We start from the raw sequence: 21469 nt of genomic DNA, 5'->3' as shown, positions 1-21469 counted from the left end.
GTAGGAGGCGGAACTCCCGCTCGGTGGCGGGAAAGGTACCGGATTTGGCGCCAAGCGGGAGCGCGGCGGCTGTAGGGCTCGGCTCGGCTCGGCTCGGCTCGGCTCGGCTCGGCTCGGCTCGGCTCGGCTCGGTTCGGTTCGGCTCGGCTTGGCTCGCAGCGGGTCGGACAGCGGTTGCTGCCGGGGCTTGGCCAGCTCCACTTGACCAGCCGCCTTCCCTCTTGCGGTCTCTCTGAGCGAGCGCAGCATGGCGGCGGGCGTGCTGGAGGACGCGGAGCTGCGTGAGGCGCAGCGAGACTACCTCGATTTCCTGGACGATGAGGTGAGGCCGGGAGCGGGGCTGCACTGGAGAAACGGGGGCTGAGTAAGCCGCCTCCCGTGCTCCCGGGGGTTGGGGAGCAAGCGATCCCTGTAGCCGTTCCCCCTACTCCCCTCCCCTTCCCTGCCCCCCCCCCCCCCCCCGCAACTTGGTCGGTGGGGCTAAAGGGAATCGAGCGCTGCAGGAACCAGCTCCTGGAGCGGGATGCCTCAGACATCTTCATCTAGATCAGGCTGCTCAGAGCCCCATCCAGCCTGATGTTAACTGCTTCCAGCTTCCATCTGCCACCTCTCTAGGCAAGCTGTGCCAGGGTTTCAGCACCTTTAGCATAAAAAATTAATTCCTCCTACCTAGTCTGAAGTTGAAGGCATTAAGCTACCATAACAACTAGTCTAAATTCCCCCCTTATTTAGTTTAAAACCATCACCCATTCCCCTGTCATTACATGCCCTCATAGAAAGTCCCTCTCCAGCTTTCTTACAGACCTTCTTTAGGTACTGAAAGGCCACAATAAGGTCTCCCTGGAGCTTTCTTTTCTCCTGGCTGAACAACCCGAATTTTCTCAGCCTGTCCCCTCAGCAGAGGGGTTCCAGTCCTCCAGTGACTTTTTGTGGACCCACTTTGACAGGTCCATATCTTTCTTGTGCTGAGGACCCCAGAGCTGGAAACAGCACTGGAGGTGGGGACTCTCCAGACAGAAGTAGATGGGCAGAATCCCCTGCTTTGACCTGCTGGCCACGTTGTTTTGGGTGCAGGCCAGGATATGGTTGGCTTGAGTACACATTGCTGTCTTATATCCAGCTGTTCACTCACCAACACCCCCATATCCTTCACAGGACTTCTCTCCATCCCTTAATCCCCCAGCCTGTGTTGATCCTGAGGGTGGTACAGGACCCAACACTTAGCCTTGTTGAGCCTCCTGAGGTTCACAAGAGCCTAATTCTTATTCCTCTGGTGTGTCAACTGCGCTGCTCATCTTGGTGTCACCTGCAAACTTGCTGGGGGAGCAGCTGTTCCCACTGTCTGTGTGACTAAATTTGGGTGTTATTTCCCCTACCCTTTCTTGCAGGAGGATCAAGGGGTTTACCACAGCAAAGTGCGGGACATGATCAGTGACAATCGGTATCGCCTCCTCGTCAACATCAACGACCTGCGCAGGAAGAATGAGAAGAGGGCCAACAGGTTGGTGTGGGGCAGCAGGGTTCTCCTTTGGCACTGTGCCCTGGGTGGGTTCTTGGAGGCCCAGCCCAGATTTTGCAGGTTCTTTGTGCCAAAGAAAGGCCGAATCCTGTCCTGTGCACCGAGGCCTGTCTGAAAGGGTGGACCTGATGTTAGCCTGGAGAAGAGGAGGCTCAGGGGAGACCATATTGCCATCTACAACTACCTGAAGGGAGGCTGTAGCCAAGTGGGGGTTGGTCTTTTCTCCCAGGCAACCAGCACCAGAACAAGAGGACACAATCTCAAGCTGTGCCAGGGGAGGTTTAGGCTGGATGTTAGGAAGAAGTTCTTCATAGAAAGAGAGATTTGCCATTGGAATGGGCTGCCCAGGGAGGTGGTGGAGTCACCATCCCTGGAAGTGTTTAAAGTAAGACCAGAAGAGGCACTTAGTGCCATGGTTTAGTTGATGAGATGGTGTTGGGTGATAGGTTGGACTTGATGATCTGAAAGGTCTTTTCCAACCTAGTTGATTCTGTGATGTTCATCCCTTCCAAGCTTGCAAACCCATCATGTGCCAAAAACCTGCAACAAGCTGAGGCTGGTTGTGGAATGTAAATCATCTCCTTTCTAAGGATGCTTGGGGGTGTTTTGGGCAAAGCTTTGCAGTCTGCACTGCAGCATGTGAGGTTTCTTGCACGTGGTTGGGTTTGTTCAGCTCTTGGCTGTTTGTAGCAGTGGACCTGACACAGAGCTGTGCTGGTCTTTGGGTTTTTCATCTCCTGCTTCTTGTGAACTTGATGAGCACATGAAGGCATGGGAAAGATGTTGAGGAGGAGGGCAGAAAGGGCTAATCTGCATTGTCACCTCTGTTGCAGGCTCTTGACCAATGCCTTTGAGGAGCTGATTGCCTTCCAGCGTGCTCTGAAGGATTTTGTTGCCTCTGTTGATGCTACCTATGCCAAGCAGTATGAGGACTTCTACATTGGGCTGGAGGGCAGCTTTGGCTCCAAGCACGTGTCACCACGGACGCTGACAGCTTGCTTCCTCAGCTGCATTGTCTGTGTGGAGGGCATCGTGACAAAATGTGAGCCTGGGGGAAGACCCAGGGGCTTTGAGCAAAGGTGGCGGGTCCAGGTGTTTTCTGTGGAGGGGCTGTGGTCCACAGGGAGCCATGGTCCATCCTGGCAGCCTGGGCAAAGGGATCAGGGGACTTGGTAGAAGGTCGTGAGTACTGGGATGATCTCTGAGCCCAGCAAATCCTGGCTGTGGTTGACAGCAGGTTGTGTCCCAACTGCATTTAGCTTTAGAGACCCTGCTGGGGGAGTGTCTGCTGGCAGAGGGGTGGGACATTCCTGTCCCTAACTTATCTTTCCTCCAACCTCAGGCTCTCTGGTTCGTCCAAAGGTGGTCCGGAGTGTCCATTATTGCCCAGCTACCAAGAAGACTATTGAGCGCCGCTACACAGACATGACTTCCCTGGATGCTTTCCCATCCAGCTCTGTCTACCCTACAAAGGTGAGGTGAAATAGACCTGTGGGAAGCATCAGCAGGTTCCTCTAGGGAGAATGCTCCAGCTCTGAGCCCAGAGCTCAGTTCCCTGTGTATCCTTTCTCATCATGCCAACAAGGCCTGTGGGGTAGAAAGAAGAAATATCATGTGTGGAAGTCCCAGAGAGCTACAATCAACATGTGAAGAAAGTCTGTTGGACACAAGATCACTAGCCCACTAGTTCAGATCTTGGTTCTGCTGTAGCATGGTTTCTTAGAATCACAGAACCACAAAATCAACCAGGTTGGAAAAGACCTCAGAGATCATCAAGTCCAAGCTAATACTTAACACCTTGTGACACCCAAACCATGCCTTCAAGTGCCACATCCAGTATTTTTTTGAACTCCTCCAGGGATGGTGACTCTACCATTTCCCTGGGCAGCACATTCCACTGCCAAATTACTCTTTTGTGAAGAACTTTCTCCTCACCTTGAGCCTAAACCTCCCTTGGCACAGCTTGAGACTGTGTCGTCTTGTTCTGCCTGGCTGGTTGTAGCCCCACCTGGCTACAACCTCCCTTCAGGTAGTTGTAGACAGCAGTAAGGTCTCCCCTGAGCGTCCTCTTCTCCAGGCCAAACAATCCCAGCTCCCTCAGCCTCTCCTCATAGGGCTGTGCTCCAAACCCCTCCCCAGTCTTGCTGCCCTTCTCTGGACACATTCAAGTATCTCAGTGTTCTTAAACTGAGGGGCCCAGAACTGGACACAGTACTCAAGGTGTAGGATGTTGTCAGCCAGGCTGGTTGCTCCTGGGATGCAGCTCAGCAGGGACGTGTAGCCTTTGGTAGAGGGATTGCCCCGTGTTTGGGAAGGGAAGAAGGTTGTCTTGAGCTTTGTCCCAGTTGCACTCAGTCTGATGAATGAGTGGTGTGTCACCACTGCCTGCCCGTGGTAGGTACAGGGCTTGGAAAGATACCAGCAGTGATGGGTGTTGGCAGCTGTAGGCTGAATCTGGTGAACTCCAGCCTCTGTCAGTCCTGATAACCCTGGCCAGCTGTCTGCTGCATGCCGGGCGATGCAGTCTGTCTTCCCACTGCTGAGCTGACCTCCTTCTCCCTGCCCTCCTGAAAGGTGCTGACTGTTTTTGTTGGGCTGCTTCTAGGATGAAGAGAATAACCCTTTGGAGACAGAGTTTGGCCTCTCAGTCTACAAGGACCATCAGACCATCACCATTCAGGAGATGCCCGAGAAGGCGCCGGCGGGGCAGCTGCCACGCTCGGTGGACGTCGTTCTGGACGATGACCTGGTGGACAAGGTGAAGCCTGGGGACCGCATCCAGGTGGTGGGGACTTACCGCTGCCTGCCAGGAAAGAAAGGGGGTTACACTTCAGGGACTTTCAGGTGAGCCTTCTTTTGGTTTGACTTCAGCCCTCCCTCTCTCTGGAAGATGAGATTTAGGGTAGGCATGTGGCCATCCCAGAGCTGGAGCAAATGTTGGCCTAAATCCCTTAGAAGCACCTTGCTCTTTAACACCAGTGTGTAGCTGTGAGCTCCAGCTTTTGTGCAGAGGAAGCTGGATGTCCTTAAAGATGCTCCACTAATGCCCCAGTGCAGTTGGACAGAGGGGCCTACAGCTCTTGGAGCTTTCCAGCCTGCTCCAGGACTTTGTGTAGAGCGAAGGATGACCACCCTGTGGTTTCTGTTGTGGTGGTGTGACCTGTAGGCTCTGTGGGCTTTGCAGATCTGCTAGTGTCTGTCTGCCTTAGAATCATAGAACTGAGGTTGGAGAAGGCCTTTAAGGTCATGAAGGTATTACCTTAGAACAGCCAATTCTACTACTAAGGCATGTCCCTCAGCAGCACATCTACACAGCTTTTAAACACGTCCAGGGATGGTGACTCCACCACTTCCCTGGGCAGCCTGTTCAGGGCCTGACAAGGGTTGGTGACTCCACCACTTCCCTGGGCAGCCTGTTCAGGGCTTGACAACCCTTTTGGTGTAGAATTTTTTTTATCCTAATAATCAACCTAAACCTTCCCTGGTGCCTTCTGTAGGACAATCCTCATTGCCTGCCACGTGAAGCAGATGAGCAAAGACGTTCGGCCTCTCTACTCTGCCGCTGATGTGGCCAAGATCAAGAGGTTCAGCAAGACTCGCTCCAAGGTACTGAAGTCTTTATATCTGGAAGGCTTCTATGGGAGCATGAGGTTTCAGCTAGAGCAGCTTTAAGGCCTGGCATGTGACTAAGGAGATGCCTTGCTGGGTTGTGAGGAACTCTTCAGCTCTTTTAGTGATGTTGCTGGATATACCATGTACGTCCTTTGCACTTTCTGCTGAGGCTTTGGTCAGATCCTGGGGGTTTTTGTTACTCCTGCCTGCCTACTGGCAGCTCTGCACATGTGTCAAGACAGAAATCTGGCCGTGTTGTGTGTGTCTGACCCTGCCAGCTGGTTGCTAGCCAGCATCTGCCCCTTCAAACCCCAAACCAGAATGAGATACTGTGGTCTGCCCCAGCCTGCTCTGGTGCTCAGATCTGTACTTCATAGCATGGTGAGGAGAAAGCTTTGCTCTCACAGGGGCTGCTGCTTCCAGTGCTTTCTTGGGTGACTGTGACAGGGTGGACTAGGACTTTAGAGCTCCATTGGAGGAAAACTCTGGCCAAAGGTCTTTTCTTTTCTAAATGATTTCCATCCCTGTGGTTCTGTAAAAGGAATAAACTACTTTGTTATGTGCTGAAGTGTTTCTCCTTGTCCTTACTTGCTACTGTCTGCCTGATGGGCTGTGCTTTACCTCTTCTCCCTTAGGATATCTTTGACCAGCTGGCAAAATCCCTGGCTCCCAGCATCCATGGGCATGAGTACATCAAGAAGGCCATTCTCTGCTTGCTGCTTGGAGGGGTGGAGAAGATCCTGGAGAATGGGAGCCGCATCCGAGGAGACATCAACGTCTTGCTGATAGGTCTGGAAAAGCTGGGCAGAGGCACCCTCAGCTTGGTAGCTTTGTGGGATGAGATGAAGGAGCATTTTTCTGGAGTTAGTTTTGTATAATTGAGGTTAGATGGGATCTCCTCTGATCCAAGCATGTGCACTGGTGGATCATGTTGCTCTGGTACTTGTCCAGTTGGTTTGGAACACCTGGTTGGGATCCCATGACGTTTGTGGGCCACTGTCCCAATGTTTGACCCACCCTCAAGGAGATTTTTATACTTCTGCTTTCCAACTGGGATTTCCTGTGTTCCAAATTGTCCCCATTGCCTTTGGTCCTATCATCATACATCTCTTGAAACTCTGTATCCATCTTCTCTGTTTCCTCTCATTGAGGAAGGCAAGAAGGTAATTTGATCACCTTCTTCTCCGAAGGCTGAACAACCCCACTGCTGTCCCCTTTCCTTCTCACCTGCCCCTGCACTGAGGAGCCCCAGACAGGACAGGGTGTCCAGGTAATGCACAGTTAGTATCCAGGTGATGTGCAGTTACTGAACATGGTCTTCTGCATTTCAGGAGACCCCTCTGTCGCCAAGTCTCAGCTGCTGCGGTATGTGCTCCACACTGCGCCCCGTGCCATCCCCACCACTGGCAGAGGCTCCTCTGGCGTTGGCCTGACTGCTGCTGTCACCACTGACCAAGAAACCGGTGAGGAGCAGGCTGGTTCTTGCTGGGAGCTGTCAGAGGGGTGCCTGTTAACACCTGAGAGACACTCTGCAGGATCATACAACCCTAGAACGGTCTGGGTTGGGAAAGAGCTGTAGAAGTCATCTAGTTCATGTAGTGAGCAGGGGTGATCTCACTAGAGCAGGTTGCTCAGAGCCCCATCCAACCTGAACTGGAATGTTTGCAGAGCTTCTACCACCTCTCTGGGCAACTTGTGCTCACCGCCCTTACTGTGAAGAATTCTTTCCTTTTTCTGCTGTTCATTCTGCAGTGACACAGGACTTGCTGCATCCTAAAGCTTTATAGCAACAGCAGTGGTGTTTAGGGGTGTTTTCTCTACCTCTGTTAGGTGGTGATCTTCTCTGCTCATCTATTTGGTGGTGATATTCTCTACTCTTCTATTTGGTGGTGATCTTCTCTACACTTCTATTTGGTGCACCCTGTGTGAGGCCTAGCAGCAGCCTGGGTCTTGTCTTCCTTATGAACTTGCTCCTCATCCTAAACATCCCACTTTGGCTGTCAGGTTGGGTAGGAGATAGAATCATGGAATTGTTTAGGTTGGAAAACACCTTTAGGATTGTTGAGTAAACCAACTGTAAACCAGCTGTAAACCAAACATTGAAACATTGCCAATTTCACCACTAAACCATGTCATAGAATTGAGGTTGGAGAAGGCCTTTAAGGTCATTGAGTTCAAGCATTAACCACCACTAAACCATGTCCCCTCAGCACCATATCTACATCTCTTTCAAATACCACCACCACTTTCCTGGGCAGCCTGTGCCAGGGCTTGACAACCCTTCTGGTGAAGATGGGCAGCCCTGAAGGGTGCTGCTGTTCTTTGAGGCTTGGCCTAGTTGCAAGGTTGATGATGTGGTAGAGGGGGATGTCAGAGTGGCCAACAGGAGCAGGGAGGTCCTTCTGTCCCTGTACTCAGTACTGGTTAGGCCACACCTTGAGTACTGTGTCCAGTTCTGGGCTCTTAAGTTCAAGAAAGATATTGAGTTGCTGGAATGTGTCCAGAGAAGGGCAACAAAGCTGGGGAGAGGTTTGGAGCAGAGCTCTATGAGGAGAGGCTGAGGGAGCTGGGGTTGCTTAGCCTGGAGAAGAGGAGGCTCAGGGGAGACCTTGCTGTCTACAAGTACCTGAAGGGAGGTTGCAGCCAGGTGGGGGTTGGTCTCTTCTCCCAGGCAAGCAGCACCAGAAGAAGAGGACACAGTCTCAAGCTGTGCCAGGGGAAGTTCAGGCTGGATGTTAGGAAGAAATTCTCTACAGAAAGAGAGATTGGCCATCGGAATGGGCAGCCCAGGGAGGTGGTGGGGTCGATGTCCCTGGAGGTGTTTAGGAAGAGACTGGATGAGGCACTTAGCGCCATGGTCTGGCTAATTAGTTAGGGTTGGGTGATTGGTTGGACTTGATGATCTCGGCGGTCTCCTCCAACCTGGCTGATTCTGTGTGACCCCGGGTGAGGAGGAGGGTGGTTAGAGGGGTGGTTGCTCTTCCTCTGCCCGCAGGTGAGCGGCGCCTGGAGGCGGGGGCCATGGTGTTGGCCGACCGGGGGGTGGTGTGCATCGACGAGTTCGACAAGATGTCCGACATCGACCGCACGGCCATCCACGAGGTGATGGAGCAGGGCCGCGTCACCATCTCCAAGGCTGGCATCCACGCCCGCCTCAACTCCCGCTGCAGCGTCCTGGCGGCCGCCAACCCTGTCTACGGCCGGGTGAGTGCCAGCCCCTGGGGGCTTGCAAACTCCCCCCGCCCCCCCAGCACTAAATGTGCCAGACCAGCTCGGCTGGAAGCAATTGAAGCTGTGTTTACAAGCAGAACTACAACCTGCCGTGGAATGCACTATGTGCAAAATGTACAGTAGCTGAACAGGAGCCAGCAGTGTGCCCAGGGGGCCAAGAAGGCCAATGGCATCCTGGCCTGCATCAGGAACAGTGTGGCCAGCAGGAGCAGGGAGGTCATTCTGCCCTGTACTTAGCACTGGTTAGGCCACACCTTGACTCCTGTGTCCAGTTCTGGGTCACTAAATTTAAGAAGGACATTGAGACTCTTGAATGTGTCCAGAGAAGGGCAGTGGGGCTGGGAGAGGTCTGGAGCACAGCCCTGTGAGGAGAGGCTGAGGGAGCTGGGGTTGCTTAGCCTGGAGAAGAGGAGGCTCAGGGGAGACCTTATTGCTCTCTGCAACTACCTGAAGGGAGGCTGTAGCCAGGAGGGGGTTGGTCTCTTCTCCCAGGCAACCAGCATCAGAACAAGAGGACACAGTCTCAAGCTGCTCCAGGGAAAGTTTAGGCTTAAGGTGAAGGGAAAGTTCTTCACAGAAAGAGTTATTTGCCATTGGAATGTGCTGCCCAGGGAGGTGGTGGAGTCACCACCACTAGAAGTATTTAAGACCAGATGAGGCACTTAGTGCCATGGTTTAGTTGATTAGATGGTGTTGGGTGACAGCAGTCACCATCCCTGGAGGTGTTCAAGAGGGGATTGGATGTGGCACTTGGTGCCATGGTTTAGTAGTCATGAGGTGTTGGGTGATAGGTTGGACTTGATGATCTCTGAGGTCTTTTCCAACCTTATTGATGCTGTGATTCACAGGTATTTACAATTAATGAACAGCACAAGGACTCCCCCTGGGGTCCCCTGGGGAATTTTCAACCCACCACAAGGAGGCAGCTGCTAAAACCCAGATCTCCCCAAACCAGTGACTTGGTTCTTGCTAGGACTGGGATCAATGGGGCGGTGAAGATCTGGTGGATTTAGTTGGTGCTATTGTGGTGTGTCGAAATTACCCTGCAACACAAAATTGCCAGTCCAGCCCAGTTGGAAAGCAAATGAAGCTGTATTTACAAGCAAAACTACAATCTAAAATAGGAAATGCAATGAATATGTACAAAACAGACAATATTTACATGTATTTACAATTATAAAAAACACAAGAACCCCACTGGACAAAGCCAGGGGCTACTGGTACCTTCCCCGCTCCCTGCTTTCTTCTCTCCTCCAGTACACCAGACAAAACAGAGAGCTGAGTGGTGTTATTAGTACTTAACCACAATTGGAATGGAATGGAATGGAATGGAATGGAATGGAATGGAATGGAATGAAATTGAATTGAATTGAATTAACCAGGTTGGAAAAGACCTTTGAGGTCATCAAGTCCAACCTATCACCCAATACCATCTCATCAACTAAACCATGGCACCAAGCACCCCATCCAGTCTCTTCCTAAACACTTCCAGTGAAGGTGACTCCACCACCTCCCTGGGCAGCACATTCCAATGGCCAATCTCTCTTTCTATGAAGAACTTCTTCCTAACATCCAGCCTAACCTTCCCCTGGTGCAGCTTGAGACTGTGTCCAGCTGCCTGGACATCCATCCTTTATGGCCTGGTCTGAGGAGGCCCTGCCGGTGTCCCTGGCAGCCAAGGCTAGCCCATGTCTGTATCTTCTTGCAGTATGACCAGTACAAGACACCCATGGAGAACATAGGCCTGCAAGACTCCCTGCTGTCCCGCTTTGACTTGCTCTTCATCGTGCTGGACCAGATGGACCCTGAGCAGGACAGGGAGATCTCGGACCACGTGCTGCGCATGCACCGTTACCGCAACCCCAACGAGCAGGACGGGGACGGTGAGTCGCCTGCAACTGCAGCCCCCGAGCTGCTCAGGCCTGCCCTTCCTTGGGGAGTGTCACCTCTGGGTGGCAGCTCTTTTGGCTCAGCATCCCTGGCTGTTGAAACACTGCTGTTGATGGCTCTTGGAAGTTGCTTCAGAAGCTGAAAGCCCTGCTCTCTGTGACCCTTCCCTCTCCAGCCATGCCTCTGGGCAGTGCCGTGGAGATCCTGGCTACAGACGACCCTGACTTTGCTCAGGAGGAGGAACAGGAGCTCCAAGTGTATGAGAAACATGATGACCTCCTGCATGGGCCCCACCGCCGCAAGTGAGTCCTTCCTTCCACGTGCCCTGGAGCTGTGTGGGGGTTTGGCTTGAGCCATCCAGTCAGTGGCTGACTGGTGGTGCCAGCAATGCTCTGTGTGGTCCACAGGGAGGTACGTGGGCAGGATGCCAAGGGAGCCCTGCTCTGGGCTTGATTTCTCGTGGGGGGCAGGTGGGAAATATCTCCTGGAGCTGAATTTTTTCACCTTTTGAACTATTAGCCCAAGGGAGGTGGTGGATTCCCCTACATTAGACAGTTTCAAGGCCCAGCTGGACAGGGTGCTGGGCCATCCCATTTCAGCTTTATTCTGACCCAGAAAGGTTGGGCTAGATTTGAGGTCCCTTCCAACCTGGTATTCTATGATGCTGCGTGGCTTCTGTGGCTCTGAGCAACCTGATCTAGTGTGAGGTGTCCTTGCCCATGGCAGGGGGGTTGGAACTAGATGATCCTTGAGGTCCCTTCCAACCCCAACAATTCTATGAGGCTGTGAATTCCCCACATGCCTGGACACCCACAAAGGGTGAAAAGCAGGGAGCCCACTTCAGCAACCCCCGTTTGCTTATCCCCACCTTGGAGGACACAGGTGTGCATGCATTCTCTGCAGGGAGAAGGTTGTCAGCATGGAGTTCATGAGGAAGTACATCCATGTAGCAAAGATGATCAAGCCTGTCTTGACCCAGGAGTCAGCGAGCTACATAGCAGAGGAGTACTCTCGCCTGCGCAGCCAGAGCGAGATGAACTCAGACATCGCGAGGGTGAGTCCTGGGAGCAGCTCCCTCTCACAGCCAGGAGGAGGGAAACTGAGGCAGAGGGCTCCCCTCATCCCTTACAGGTGTTTTCCACCCCTGGTGGGATGCTATGGTAGGTGTCAGCCTTGTAGAACCACTTCTCTCTGTTCCTTACCAGACGTCGCCCATCACGGCGCGTACCCTGGAGACCCTGATCCGCCTCTCCACGGCCCACGCCAAGGCCAGGATGAACAAGACAGTTGATTTGCAGGATGCAGAGGCAGCTGTGGAGCTGGTGCAGTTTGCCTACTTCAAAAAGGTAGGGAAAAGATGTCCCTTGCTGCTCAGAGGGCCCTGAAGTTGGGCTTGGTGCAGGCTGGGCACACTGGGCTGCAAGTTGGGTCCTTTCCTGGTAATAGCGTGGGACAAGGCCACCATGGTGGGATCCTGGGTCACTTGGAGTTGGTCCCCTAAAAGCATCTTGAGTGGAAAAGGGGTTTGAGTCCATTCTGTCTTTGCTACACAGGTGCTGGAGAGGGAGAAGAAGCGCAAAAAGCAGACAGAGGATGATTCTGAGACTGAGAAGGAGGAGGATGAGCAGTCACAGCCCACGGAGGAGCGTAGGATAAGGAGGTAGAAAGCCAGAGCAAGGGAGGGGAGGATGTCAGGCAAGGGCAACAGCCTCTTGAGGTTGCAGCAGACAGTGCTGGCCTTGGGAAGTATTCCATGTTTTGCTCAACCTAGGGGTTATCATCCCTCCCAGTTTGCAATAGAGGGGTGTGATTATTTCACAGATAAGGAACTGGCTTTGAGCTGCAGTTGTGGACCTGGGCTACAAATGGAGATTAGTAATGAGTGGTGTCCTTCAGGAGTCTGTGCAAACCTCCTCATGAGGTTCAACAAGGCCCCCTGCAAGGTCCTGCACATGGGCAGGGGCAATCTTTGCTATCAATCCAGACTGGGGGAGAAAGGGGTGGAGAGCAGCCCTGTGGAGAAGGACTTGGGGGTACTGGTGGGTGAAAAGCTGGGTAAGAGGTGGCAATGTGGACTCAGCCCCTAAAACAAGCAGTATCCTGGGCTGTGTGTCCACAGCAGTGTGGCCAGCAGGTCAAGAGAGGGGAGTCTGTTCCTCTGCTCTACTCAGGTGGGACCCCACCTGGAAGGTAGATTTAAATGAGTCAGAAGTTTAAGGAAAAAAAGAGTCAAATGAAGGGTGGTGTGACACTAGAGAAGCTGTAGGTGCCCCATTGTTGAAAGTCATCAGTGTCAGGTTGAATGGGGCTTGGAGCAACCTGAAGTAGTGAAAGATACCCCTGCCTGTGTTCCAAGGGTTGAACTGGATGATCTTTGAAGATCCCTTCCAAGCCAAACCCTTGTGTGGCTATGTCAGCCACAACCCTTGGAACTGGTACCAGGTTGGGGGTCCCATGATGTGCACAGGGATCTGTGGCTGAAGGGTGGCTTACCTGTGAGCTGCAGGTACCTTCTGAGGGTCTGGGCAGACATCTCCAAGAACTAAGGATTGAGGAGTTTCTGAGCTCTGCAGTTCAGCTGGAGCAGAGGTGACCTCTTTTTACCTCCTCAGGAGAAAGAAGGCACGCACAGAGGGTGAGGGAGACTCCTATGACCCATATGACTTCAGTGATGCTGAGGAGGAGATGCCAGAGGGTAAGTCCCTGGAATTTGTGTCACCTTGCTCTTGAGGGTGCTGCTTCTTTCTGTCCTGGTGGGTCTGTGCACCTGGGGAGCAGGGATGGTTTGGGGTCACTCGAGGTCCCTGGCATTGTGTGGCATCAGCCACCACCACAAACCGAGGCTGGTGACCCCCCGTGGCCAAGTGGGACAGGAGAGTAAGGATTGCTGATTAACTTTTCTCCATCTGCTTTCAAATTGCTGCAGAAGTAACAATGTTGGGAGGGAATTTGGCATCACCCACCCCATCCTCAGGCCAAGTGCTTTTGTTCTTTTGGGCACCAGGGAATTTGAAGATAACTCTTCTTTCCCCTCCAGTCCAGGCACACACTCCCAAGACTCCAGAGGCCTCAGCTGCTGGTGAAGAGAAGAAGACAGAACTGGCTGAACCAAGGTGAGCAGGGCCTGGAGGAGGTGTCTCTCTGGGCATGCTCCAGCCCACCCTGGTGGGTCCAAGCTGTTGTCTGAGACTGGAGGTGCATCTGTGCTGAGTGCTCCTGTTCAGCATTCCTATTGGATGCTGCTTCTGGAAATGGGGAAGGGTTGAGGCACCCTGGGCTGGGATGGAAGGGGAAGGTCTTGTGTGGGCTCTGAGGGGAAATGCTTCTTGCTTGCCTGACCAGGTTGAAAGCATTCAAGGCTGCCCTTCTGGAGGTGTTCAAAACTTCCCATGCCCAGTCTGTGGGTCTGAAGAACGTGATGGAGTCCATCAACCGTGACAACCCTGAGCCCTTCTCGCTGGCTGAAGTGAAGATGGCACTGGCACACATGCAAGATGACAACCAGATCATGGTGTCTGATGACATTGTCTTCTTAATCTGAGCTTCTGGGTGGAAAAGCCTAAGTTCTCATGGACTCTCAGTCTTCAGACTCTGTATTTGCTTTCAGTTTTCTCCTGAATGCTTCATCTGGCTGAGCTGAACTTTGGAGAGCTCAAGTCTGAGCACTTTACAGTCCTCCTTTGCTGTACATTGCTGGCAATAAAACCAAAAAAGCCAGGAACTCTGGAAGCTCTCAACCTTCTGCTGTCTTCAAACTGGAGTATTCAGGAAGAGGTTTGTTCCTGCAAGGAGCCAACAGTCAAAACTTCAGTGTAAATGATCAGTGTTCTTAATGTGTTGGTTTTAGCTTTGGTGGTCACAGTTGCAGCCTGAGAATAAAAAAGATCTGGATGTAGGGACCCAGCATTCAGTGATGGTAAGAAGCAATGGAACCTCCAGTATTAGTAGTGAAGCTTTCCTTTGTCCCCTTTCTTTTTCCTTTTCCCCACTTGTACAGCCTGGAGCTGCTTGTCTCTAGTAGAGCTGCATGATGTCCTGTTTGTGACCAGCCTCTTCCCCAACTCCTACCCACTTTATGGAGGGTGATTCCTGGTGAGGGAGGGACAAGCATAGCCTGACGTGCTCCACCACCTGTGGGTCAGCTTGACTTCTAGATTTCACAGCTTTGCTGGGAGTTTTGGCCCCACGTGGCTGGGAAGGACCTGAGATGCTCAGAGCTGCTCAGGGGACATGTCCCTGGCACAGATGGGTTTGGTCTCCAGCTGCTCTTGGCTTCAGTGCCTGTATGAATATAATGGAAGCACCACAGATGGGGGGAAAACCTTAAAGAAAGGTCAATCCACTGGGACCAGAGACCCTGCATCCCCTGTCAGTCCTGCTGGCTGAGCTGCTGCAAATATTCCTTCATCCTGTGGGAGGTAACCACAAGCTGGTGGGTTTCTAAAAGCCTTCCCTTGCTCTTGGGGGATTTGTTGAACTGTCTTGCTTTCTGGGAACACTTAGGTGGCCACTGCAGAGAGGGAGACTGTGCCTAGAAAGCAGCAAGCAGCCATAGTTTTTGGATGGCTTTCAAGAAAAGCCCCACCTGCAGTCAGACCAGTCTCAGCTGCTCATGAGGCCAGAGCTGCTGAAGCTCTCTGATTTTATTTCATACTTTCAATTGAAATTTGAGGTTGGTTTGGGTTTTTTTTTGGCAAGTTTGAGGTTAGGCTGTAGAGGAGACCTCTGATCAGCGCAGGCTCTTTGCTCTTTGTCTCTGCCCATCTCTGGGCATCTGCAGTTCCTGTGCCCTTGTTTCTAGGTGCCATAAATGTTGATTTCAATAATAAAAATGCCCAACCACTGTTTCCACCTGGACTTTCTGCTGTTTTCTTTTAAACTGTTTCCATTTCTGGGGATGCAACTCTGTAGTCTTCAAATCAGGGAAGCGTGGAAATGGGTTTGGTTGGGAAAGACCTTCAAGCTCAAGTCCAACCACTGGCCCTGTACTACCTCTCACCACTACTCCATGTCCCTTAGCACCACATCTACATGTCTTCTGGGGACTTGTGCTGCTTTGGAGAGCCTTCAGCCTTCTTTGGGCTCAGGGTTGGTGTTGGGCACATTCTTCCCCCACGCTGCCTTTGCTGTGGTGCATCAGACGCTTGCAGAGATGCCCTTGGGGCAGGTGAGCAATGAATGTGGGCAGCTCCTGCTTCCCCCACCACAGCTATTTGGCCTTTGCCATGCCTCTCATTTTTCTTCAGCTATGTTGAATTACTAAAGTCTGATGCTGAGCTCCTGGCATCCAGCACAGCTGTGACAGCAGACTTTCAAGTTTGGAGGGGATTTGGCAAGGTTGCAGCCTCCTAAAGATCTCCAGATGAATATGTTGCACTTCTACACAGCAACCTGACCTAGTGGAAGATGTCCCTGCCTGATGCAGGGGACTTGGACTAGATGACCTTTAAAGATCCCTTCCAACCCAAACCATTGTATGATTCTATGACCTCAGCCCTAGGGCTGGTGTCTGGCTTTGTATAGCTACAAACTACAGAGGAGGTAAACACACAGGTGGTCAGAGTTGCTCTGTCTCGGTGGCTTTGTTGCACAGCTCCAGGCCTGAGCTTTGTGAGGCTGGGAGGGAAGGTGAGCCAGCATGTTCTGCTCCTGCACTGCCACCATGCTGCAAAGCCCTTGGGCAGGAGTAATAGGGCAAATGTACCCTTTTCTTGGGTGTAGATGATGTTTTCTCATCAACTGACCAAGCTGTCAGCCCATGGCTTGGACAGCAACACTCTGTGCTGGCTTAGGAACTGGCTGGAGGGCCGAGCCCAGGCAGGGGTAGTGAATGGTGCCACATCCAGCTGCAGGCCAGGCACTAGTGGTGTCCCTCAGGGATCAGTGCTGGGCCCCGTGCTCATTAATATCTTCACTGATGATCTGGATGAGGGCATTGAGTCCATCAGTAAGTTTGCAGATGACACCAAGCTGAGAGCAGGAGTTGACCTGTTAGAGGGTCGGAGAGCTCTGCAGAGGGACCTTGACAGGCTGGGCAGGTGGGCAGAGTCCAAGGGCATGAGATTGAACACATCCAAGTGCCAGGTTCTACACGTTGACCACAACAACCCCATGCAGTGCTACAGGCTGGGGTCAGAGTGGCTGGAGAGCAGCCAGGTGGAGAGGGACCTGGGGGTGCTGGTCGATGGTAGGCTGAACATGAGCCAGCAGTGTGCCCAGGTGGCCAAGAAGGCGAATGACATCGTGGCCTGTATCAGGAACAGTGTAGCCAGCAGGAGCAGGGAAGTCATTGTACCCTGTACTCAGCACTGGTTAGGCCACACCTTGAGTCCTGTGTCCAGTTCTGGGCTCCTCAGTTTATGAAAGATGTTGAGTTGCTGGAAGGTGTCCAGAGAAGGGCAACAAAGCTGGGGAGGGGTTTGGAGCACAGCCCTGTAAGGAGAGGCTGAGGGAGCTGGGGTTGCTTAGCCTGGAGAAGAGGAGGTTCAGGGGAGACCTTCTTGCTGTCTACAACTACCTGAAGGGAGGTTTTAGCCATGAGGGGGTTGGTCTCTTCTCCCAGGCCACCAGCACCAGAACAAGAGGACACAGTCTCAAGCTGTGCCAGGGGAAGTTTAGGCTGGAGGTGAGGAGAAAGTTCTTCCCAGAAAGAGAGATTGGCCATTGGGATGTGCTGCCCAGGGAGGTGGTGGAGTCACCATCCCTGGAGGTGTTTAGGAAGAGCCTGGATAAGGCACTTGGTGCCATGGTTTAGTTGATGAGATGGTTTTGGGTGATAGGTTGGACTTGATGATCTCGAAGGTCTTTCCCAACCTGGTTAATTCTATTCTATTCTATTCTATTCTATTCTATTCTATTCTATTCTATTCTATTCTATTCTATTCTATTCTATTCTATTCTATTCTATTCTATTCTATTCTCATTTGTGGGCAAAGGAAAAAGTCCTTGGGTGCTTAGGAAAAGTGTTCCTGGTAGTACCTCTCACAGGACATGAGGAAATGGCCTCAAGTTGCACCAGGAGAGGTTTAGGTTGGGTATGGGGAAAAAAATTCTTCACCAGAAGGGTTGTGAAGCCCTCGAACAGGCTGCCCAGGGAAGTGGTGGAGTTGCCATTCCTAGGTGAACAGGGGACTTGGCGCTGCTGGGTTAGTGGCTGAAGTCTATGACCATAAAGGTCTACTCCAACCTAAACAATTCCAGGACTCTGTGACATTGCCCTGATGTAGCAGTGGGGGTACTGTCCTGTCCTGCCTTCCAGCTGCCAGCTTTTGGAGGCTGTTCCTCTTTGTGGATCCCAGCAGGGAGCAGTGAGGGCATCTGGCTTTTTAGATGCATCTCTCTCCTCTTTCTGGTGAGACCCTGTTGTTTTCCCTGCCCTTGCGGTTGGGAACAGCTAGTACTGTGTTTCTCACGACAAGACAGCAGGAGGAGCTCCAGGGTAGGTAAAGCCATGGGTGTTTTTCATGGAGTTGTAGAATTGTAAAATCAATTAGGCTGGAAAAGACCTCAGAGATCATCAAGTCCAACCTGTCACCCAACACCTCATGACTACTAAACCATGGCACCAAGTGCCACATCCAATCCCCTCTTGAACACCTCCAGGGATGGTGACTCCACCACCTCCATGGGCAGCACATTCCAATGGCCAACAACTCTCTCTGTGAAGAACTTTCTCCTCACCTCCAGCCTAAACTTCCCCTGGCACAGCTTGAGACTGTGTCCTCTTGTTCTGGTGCTGGTTGCCTGGGGGAAGAGATCAACCCCTCCTGGCTACAACTTCCCTTCAGGTAGTTGTAGAGAGCAATAAGGTCTCTCCTGAGCCTCCTCTTCTCCAGGCTAAACAACCAATGCTCCTCCTAAACATTCATGCTCCTTTTGAGATTAAAGATCACAGGTAATAAAAAGGGATTCAGGGAATGCCATTTGGGCAACCAAAGTGTTTGGTCTTATACATTGCTTGTGCTTTCCTCCAAGTTCCGCTGCTAGTAATTCACCTGATCTCATTCCTGCTGCAAGGGAGTCAGAACAGGAGCTCCAGGTGTGGCCCTGACCCTTGTTTGGGATTGGGTGACCCAATATGAAGGTCCTGTGCCTTTCTGCATCACCCATCACTCAGCTCATCTGTCCTTCCACCAGGGCTGGGTCATGCACCCAGGCTTTTCTCTGGTGCCTTATGTGATGTATTGCACTTGGTGTTATATTTCTTAAGCCCTTTGACCTCCCCACTCTCAGCAGGGCTATCAATGCTAGAAATTCAAAGCCCTCTTTATCTGCCTGTGGCACCCAGAGTGTGAACGTAGGGGTGAAATCCCCACACCAGCACCATCAACATCAGCTAATCCCTGCCTCCAAATCAACTCACAATCCTGGCCCAAGTGTGAATCACAGGATCACAGAATGGTAGGGGTGGTGAGAGGGTCTTCTGGAGATCATCTAGTCCGACCCCCCTGCTAAAGCAGATTCATCTACAGCAGGTTGCACAGCATTGCACCCAGGCAGGTTTGGAATCTCTGCAGACAAGGACACTCCACACCCTCTCAGAATCATAGAATCAATAAGGTTGGACAAGACCTCAGAGATCCTCAAGTCCAACCTGTCACCCAACACCTCATGACTACTAAACCATGGCACCAAGTGCCACTGCCAATCCCTTTCTGAACACCTCCAGGGATGGTGACTCCACCACCTTCCTGGGACAGCCTTCCTCCTCTTGGGACACCCTGTTCTAGCAAAGCTGAGCTGGTGGAGGCAGCCAAAAAAGAGGTTTGCCAGTCACCTGTAGAAGGAGCCTGAAGGTGCTGCTGGTGCCCTCTGAGGGCCACCAGTGATGACACAGAGCTGCGGTTGCCGTCCTGCTGGAGCAGAGCATGCGGAGGGCCCCGTGCAAAGCTTTCTGCTGCTGGTGTCTGTGGCCTGCTCAGCCAGCCACATTTCCCCTCAGAATTTGGTCTTTCCAGTTCATGTCTCTCAGCTTGTGGTCTGCATGTTGGTCATGAGTCTTGTCAACGTGCTAAACCACTGCCAGCAAACCCCACAGGGGGCAAGCATGGGTGTGTACAGTCAGCTCTCTCAACCAGAGGGTAGGTGATGTTACGGTGTCACAGGTCACAAAGGGGAAAATCTGAGGTCACCAGCAAGGCAGGAGCAAGCTGCTGGAGGCTCAGGCCTGGCCCTGTGCTTGTGCTTCAGAAGACCTGCTGAGATCAGCTCCAAAACATCTCCTTGGACCCTGGCATTTGGAGATTTCTAGGGATTGATTCTAGTTTCAGCCCTTTTATATTCTTTTCTGCTGCAGGCTATGGAAGGTCCTCTGATGTGCTTCAGCTCAGGTGGCTGAGGCACCTGCCTCAGCCAGAAATACTGCCTGTTCTCATAGTGAAATCATGGTAGGTTGCTGGGTTGCAGACACCAACATTGGCCCAGTGGATCATGTCCATTGGGCAGTGGCGGGGGGGGGGGGGGGGCCGAGAGTGCTGGAAAAACTACTTTCAGATAGGTCCTGTTCATTGGTAAGGAATAGGATAGGATAGGATAGGATAGGATAGGATAGGATAGGATAGGATAGGATAGGATAGGATAGGATAGGATAGGATAGGATAGGATAGAATAGAATAGAACAGAACAGAATAGAATAGACAAGGTTGGATTCCATCCATATCCCTCCCTTATGGCTGGGCACATGCTTCCAAAGCAGAAAGCCCTGTGAGGAGAGGCTGAGGGAGCTGGGGTTGCTTAGCCTGGAGAAGAAGAGGCTCAGGGGAGACCTTATTGCTCTCTACAGCTGCCTGAAGGGAGGCTGTAGCCAGGTGGGGGTTGGTCTCTTTTCCCAGGCAACCAGCACCAGAAGAAGAGGACACAGTCTCAAGCTGCACCAGGGAATGTTTAGGCTCAAGGTGAGGAGGAAGTTATTCACAGAAAGAGTTTTTGGCCATTGGAATGTGCTGCCCAGGGAGGTGGTGGAGTCACTGACCCTGGAGGTGTTAAAAAAAGGCTTGGATATGGCACTTGAAGCCATGGTTTAGTTGTCATGAGGTGTTAGGTATTAGGTGATAGGTTGGACTTGATGATCTCTGAGGTCTTTTCCAACCTGGTTGAATCTGTGATTCAGTCACAGAAGATTTCAGGTCAATGGAGGAATCCTTGCTGAACTTCTAAGCTGCAGAAGAGAGCAGATGTGAGTGGAAAGTGGTGGTCAGGGCTAACAACTCAGTATTTGGGGTGATGAAGTCATTGTTTTGTTGCACATAGCAATTTCCACTTTAACCCCGTGCCTGCAGAATCCAACCCATTTTCATGGCAATAACCTTTCCCTTCCCCTGAGAGCCCTCAGGGGAAAAGAAAAAGAGGTCAGATTCTGGGCTGTCAAAGTGAATTTCTGGTAATTGCACCCTGGTCTGTTCTTCCACGCTCCCTGTCTCAGTAGGTGTGCTAGGTGTGAACAGTCAGAGCGGGAACGTGTGTCGCAAAGCTGGTGCTGCCTCAGGTCAGCTTAGTAGCCTGAGATGTGAAAAACCTATGTAAGATGAGTTGCTGGGCTCTGAACTGTCAGTAGAATCAAACCACAAAATCATGACAACATCCTGCAGTGGCCTAAAGAAGCAGTAGAGGGAGATTTCTGCCAGTGTCACACAGCAGAAGTGAAAGGGCAGGGAGTGGGTTAGTTCCTTTTTGTCTGAAAATCACAGAATCACCAAGGTTGGAAGAGACCTTCAAAGATCATCAAGTCCAACCTGTCACCACAGACCTCATGACTAAGCCATGGCACCAAGTGCCATATCCAATCCCCTCTTGAACACCTCCAGGGATGGTGACTCCACCACCTCCCTGGGCAGCACATTCCAATGGCTAACAACTCTCACAGTAAAGAACTTTCTCCTCACCTCCAGCCTAAACCTCCCCTGGCACAGCTTGAGACTGTGATTGCCTGGGAGAAAAAAAACAACCCCCTCCTGGCTACAACCTCCCTTCAGGTAGTTGTAGAGAGCAAGAAGGTCTCCCCTGAGCCTCCTCTTCTCCAGGCTAAACAACCCCAGCTCCCTCAGCCACTCCTCACAGGGCTGTGCTCCAGACCTCTCCCCAGCCTCATTGCCCTTCTCTGGACACATTCACGAGTCTCAATATCCTTCTTAAATTGAGGGGCCATGAACTGAACACACATGGGGGTACCTGAGGTGAGATGTGGGTGGATGGTGGAACTGAAGCAAAGGGAGGTAAACC

General features: G+C 52.0%; 1 protein-coding gene across 1 annotated transcript; it reads left to right on the top strand.

Moving 5' to 3' along the window:
- The first annotated feature begins 247 nt into the window (after positions 1-247).
- MCM3 (minichromosome maintenance complex component 3) lies at positions 248-14028 on the top strand. The gene is made up of 17 exons (XM_054178177.1): positions 248-322; positions 1389-1501; positions 2353-2561; positions 2862-2992; positions 4125-4363; positions 5017-5125; positions 5767-5920; positions 6463-6594; positions 8127-8335; positions 10071-10245; positions 10428-10554; positions 11156-11306; positions 11458-11598; positions 11806-11912; positions 12865-12947; positions 13290-13365; positions 13595-14028. The coding sequence occupies exons 1-17, from the start codon at positions 248-250 to the stop codon at positions 13791-13793; spliced, it is 2430 nt and encodes an 809-aa protein (XP_054034152.1). The 3' UTR covers positions 13794-14028.
- Positions 14029-21469: the final 7441 nt, after the last annotated feature.

This window comes from Dryobates pubescens, chromosome 3, assembly GCF_014839835.1.
Source record: "Dryobates pubescens isolate bDryPub1 chromosome 3, bDryPub1.pri, whole genome shotgun sequence".
Classification (NCBI taxonomy): domain Eukaryota; kingdom Metazoa; phylum Chordata; class Aves; order Piciformes; family Picidae; genus Dryobates; species Dryobates pubescens.
This window is presented reverse-complemented; position numbering and strand designations above follow the sequence as displayed.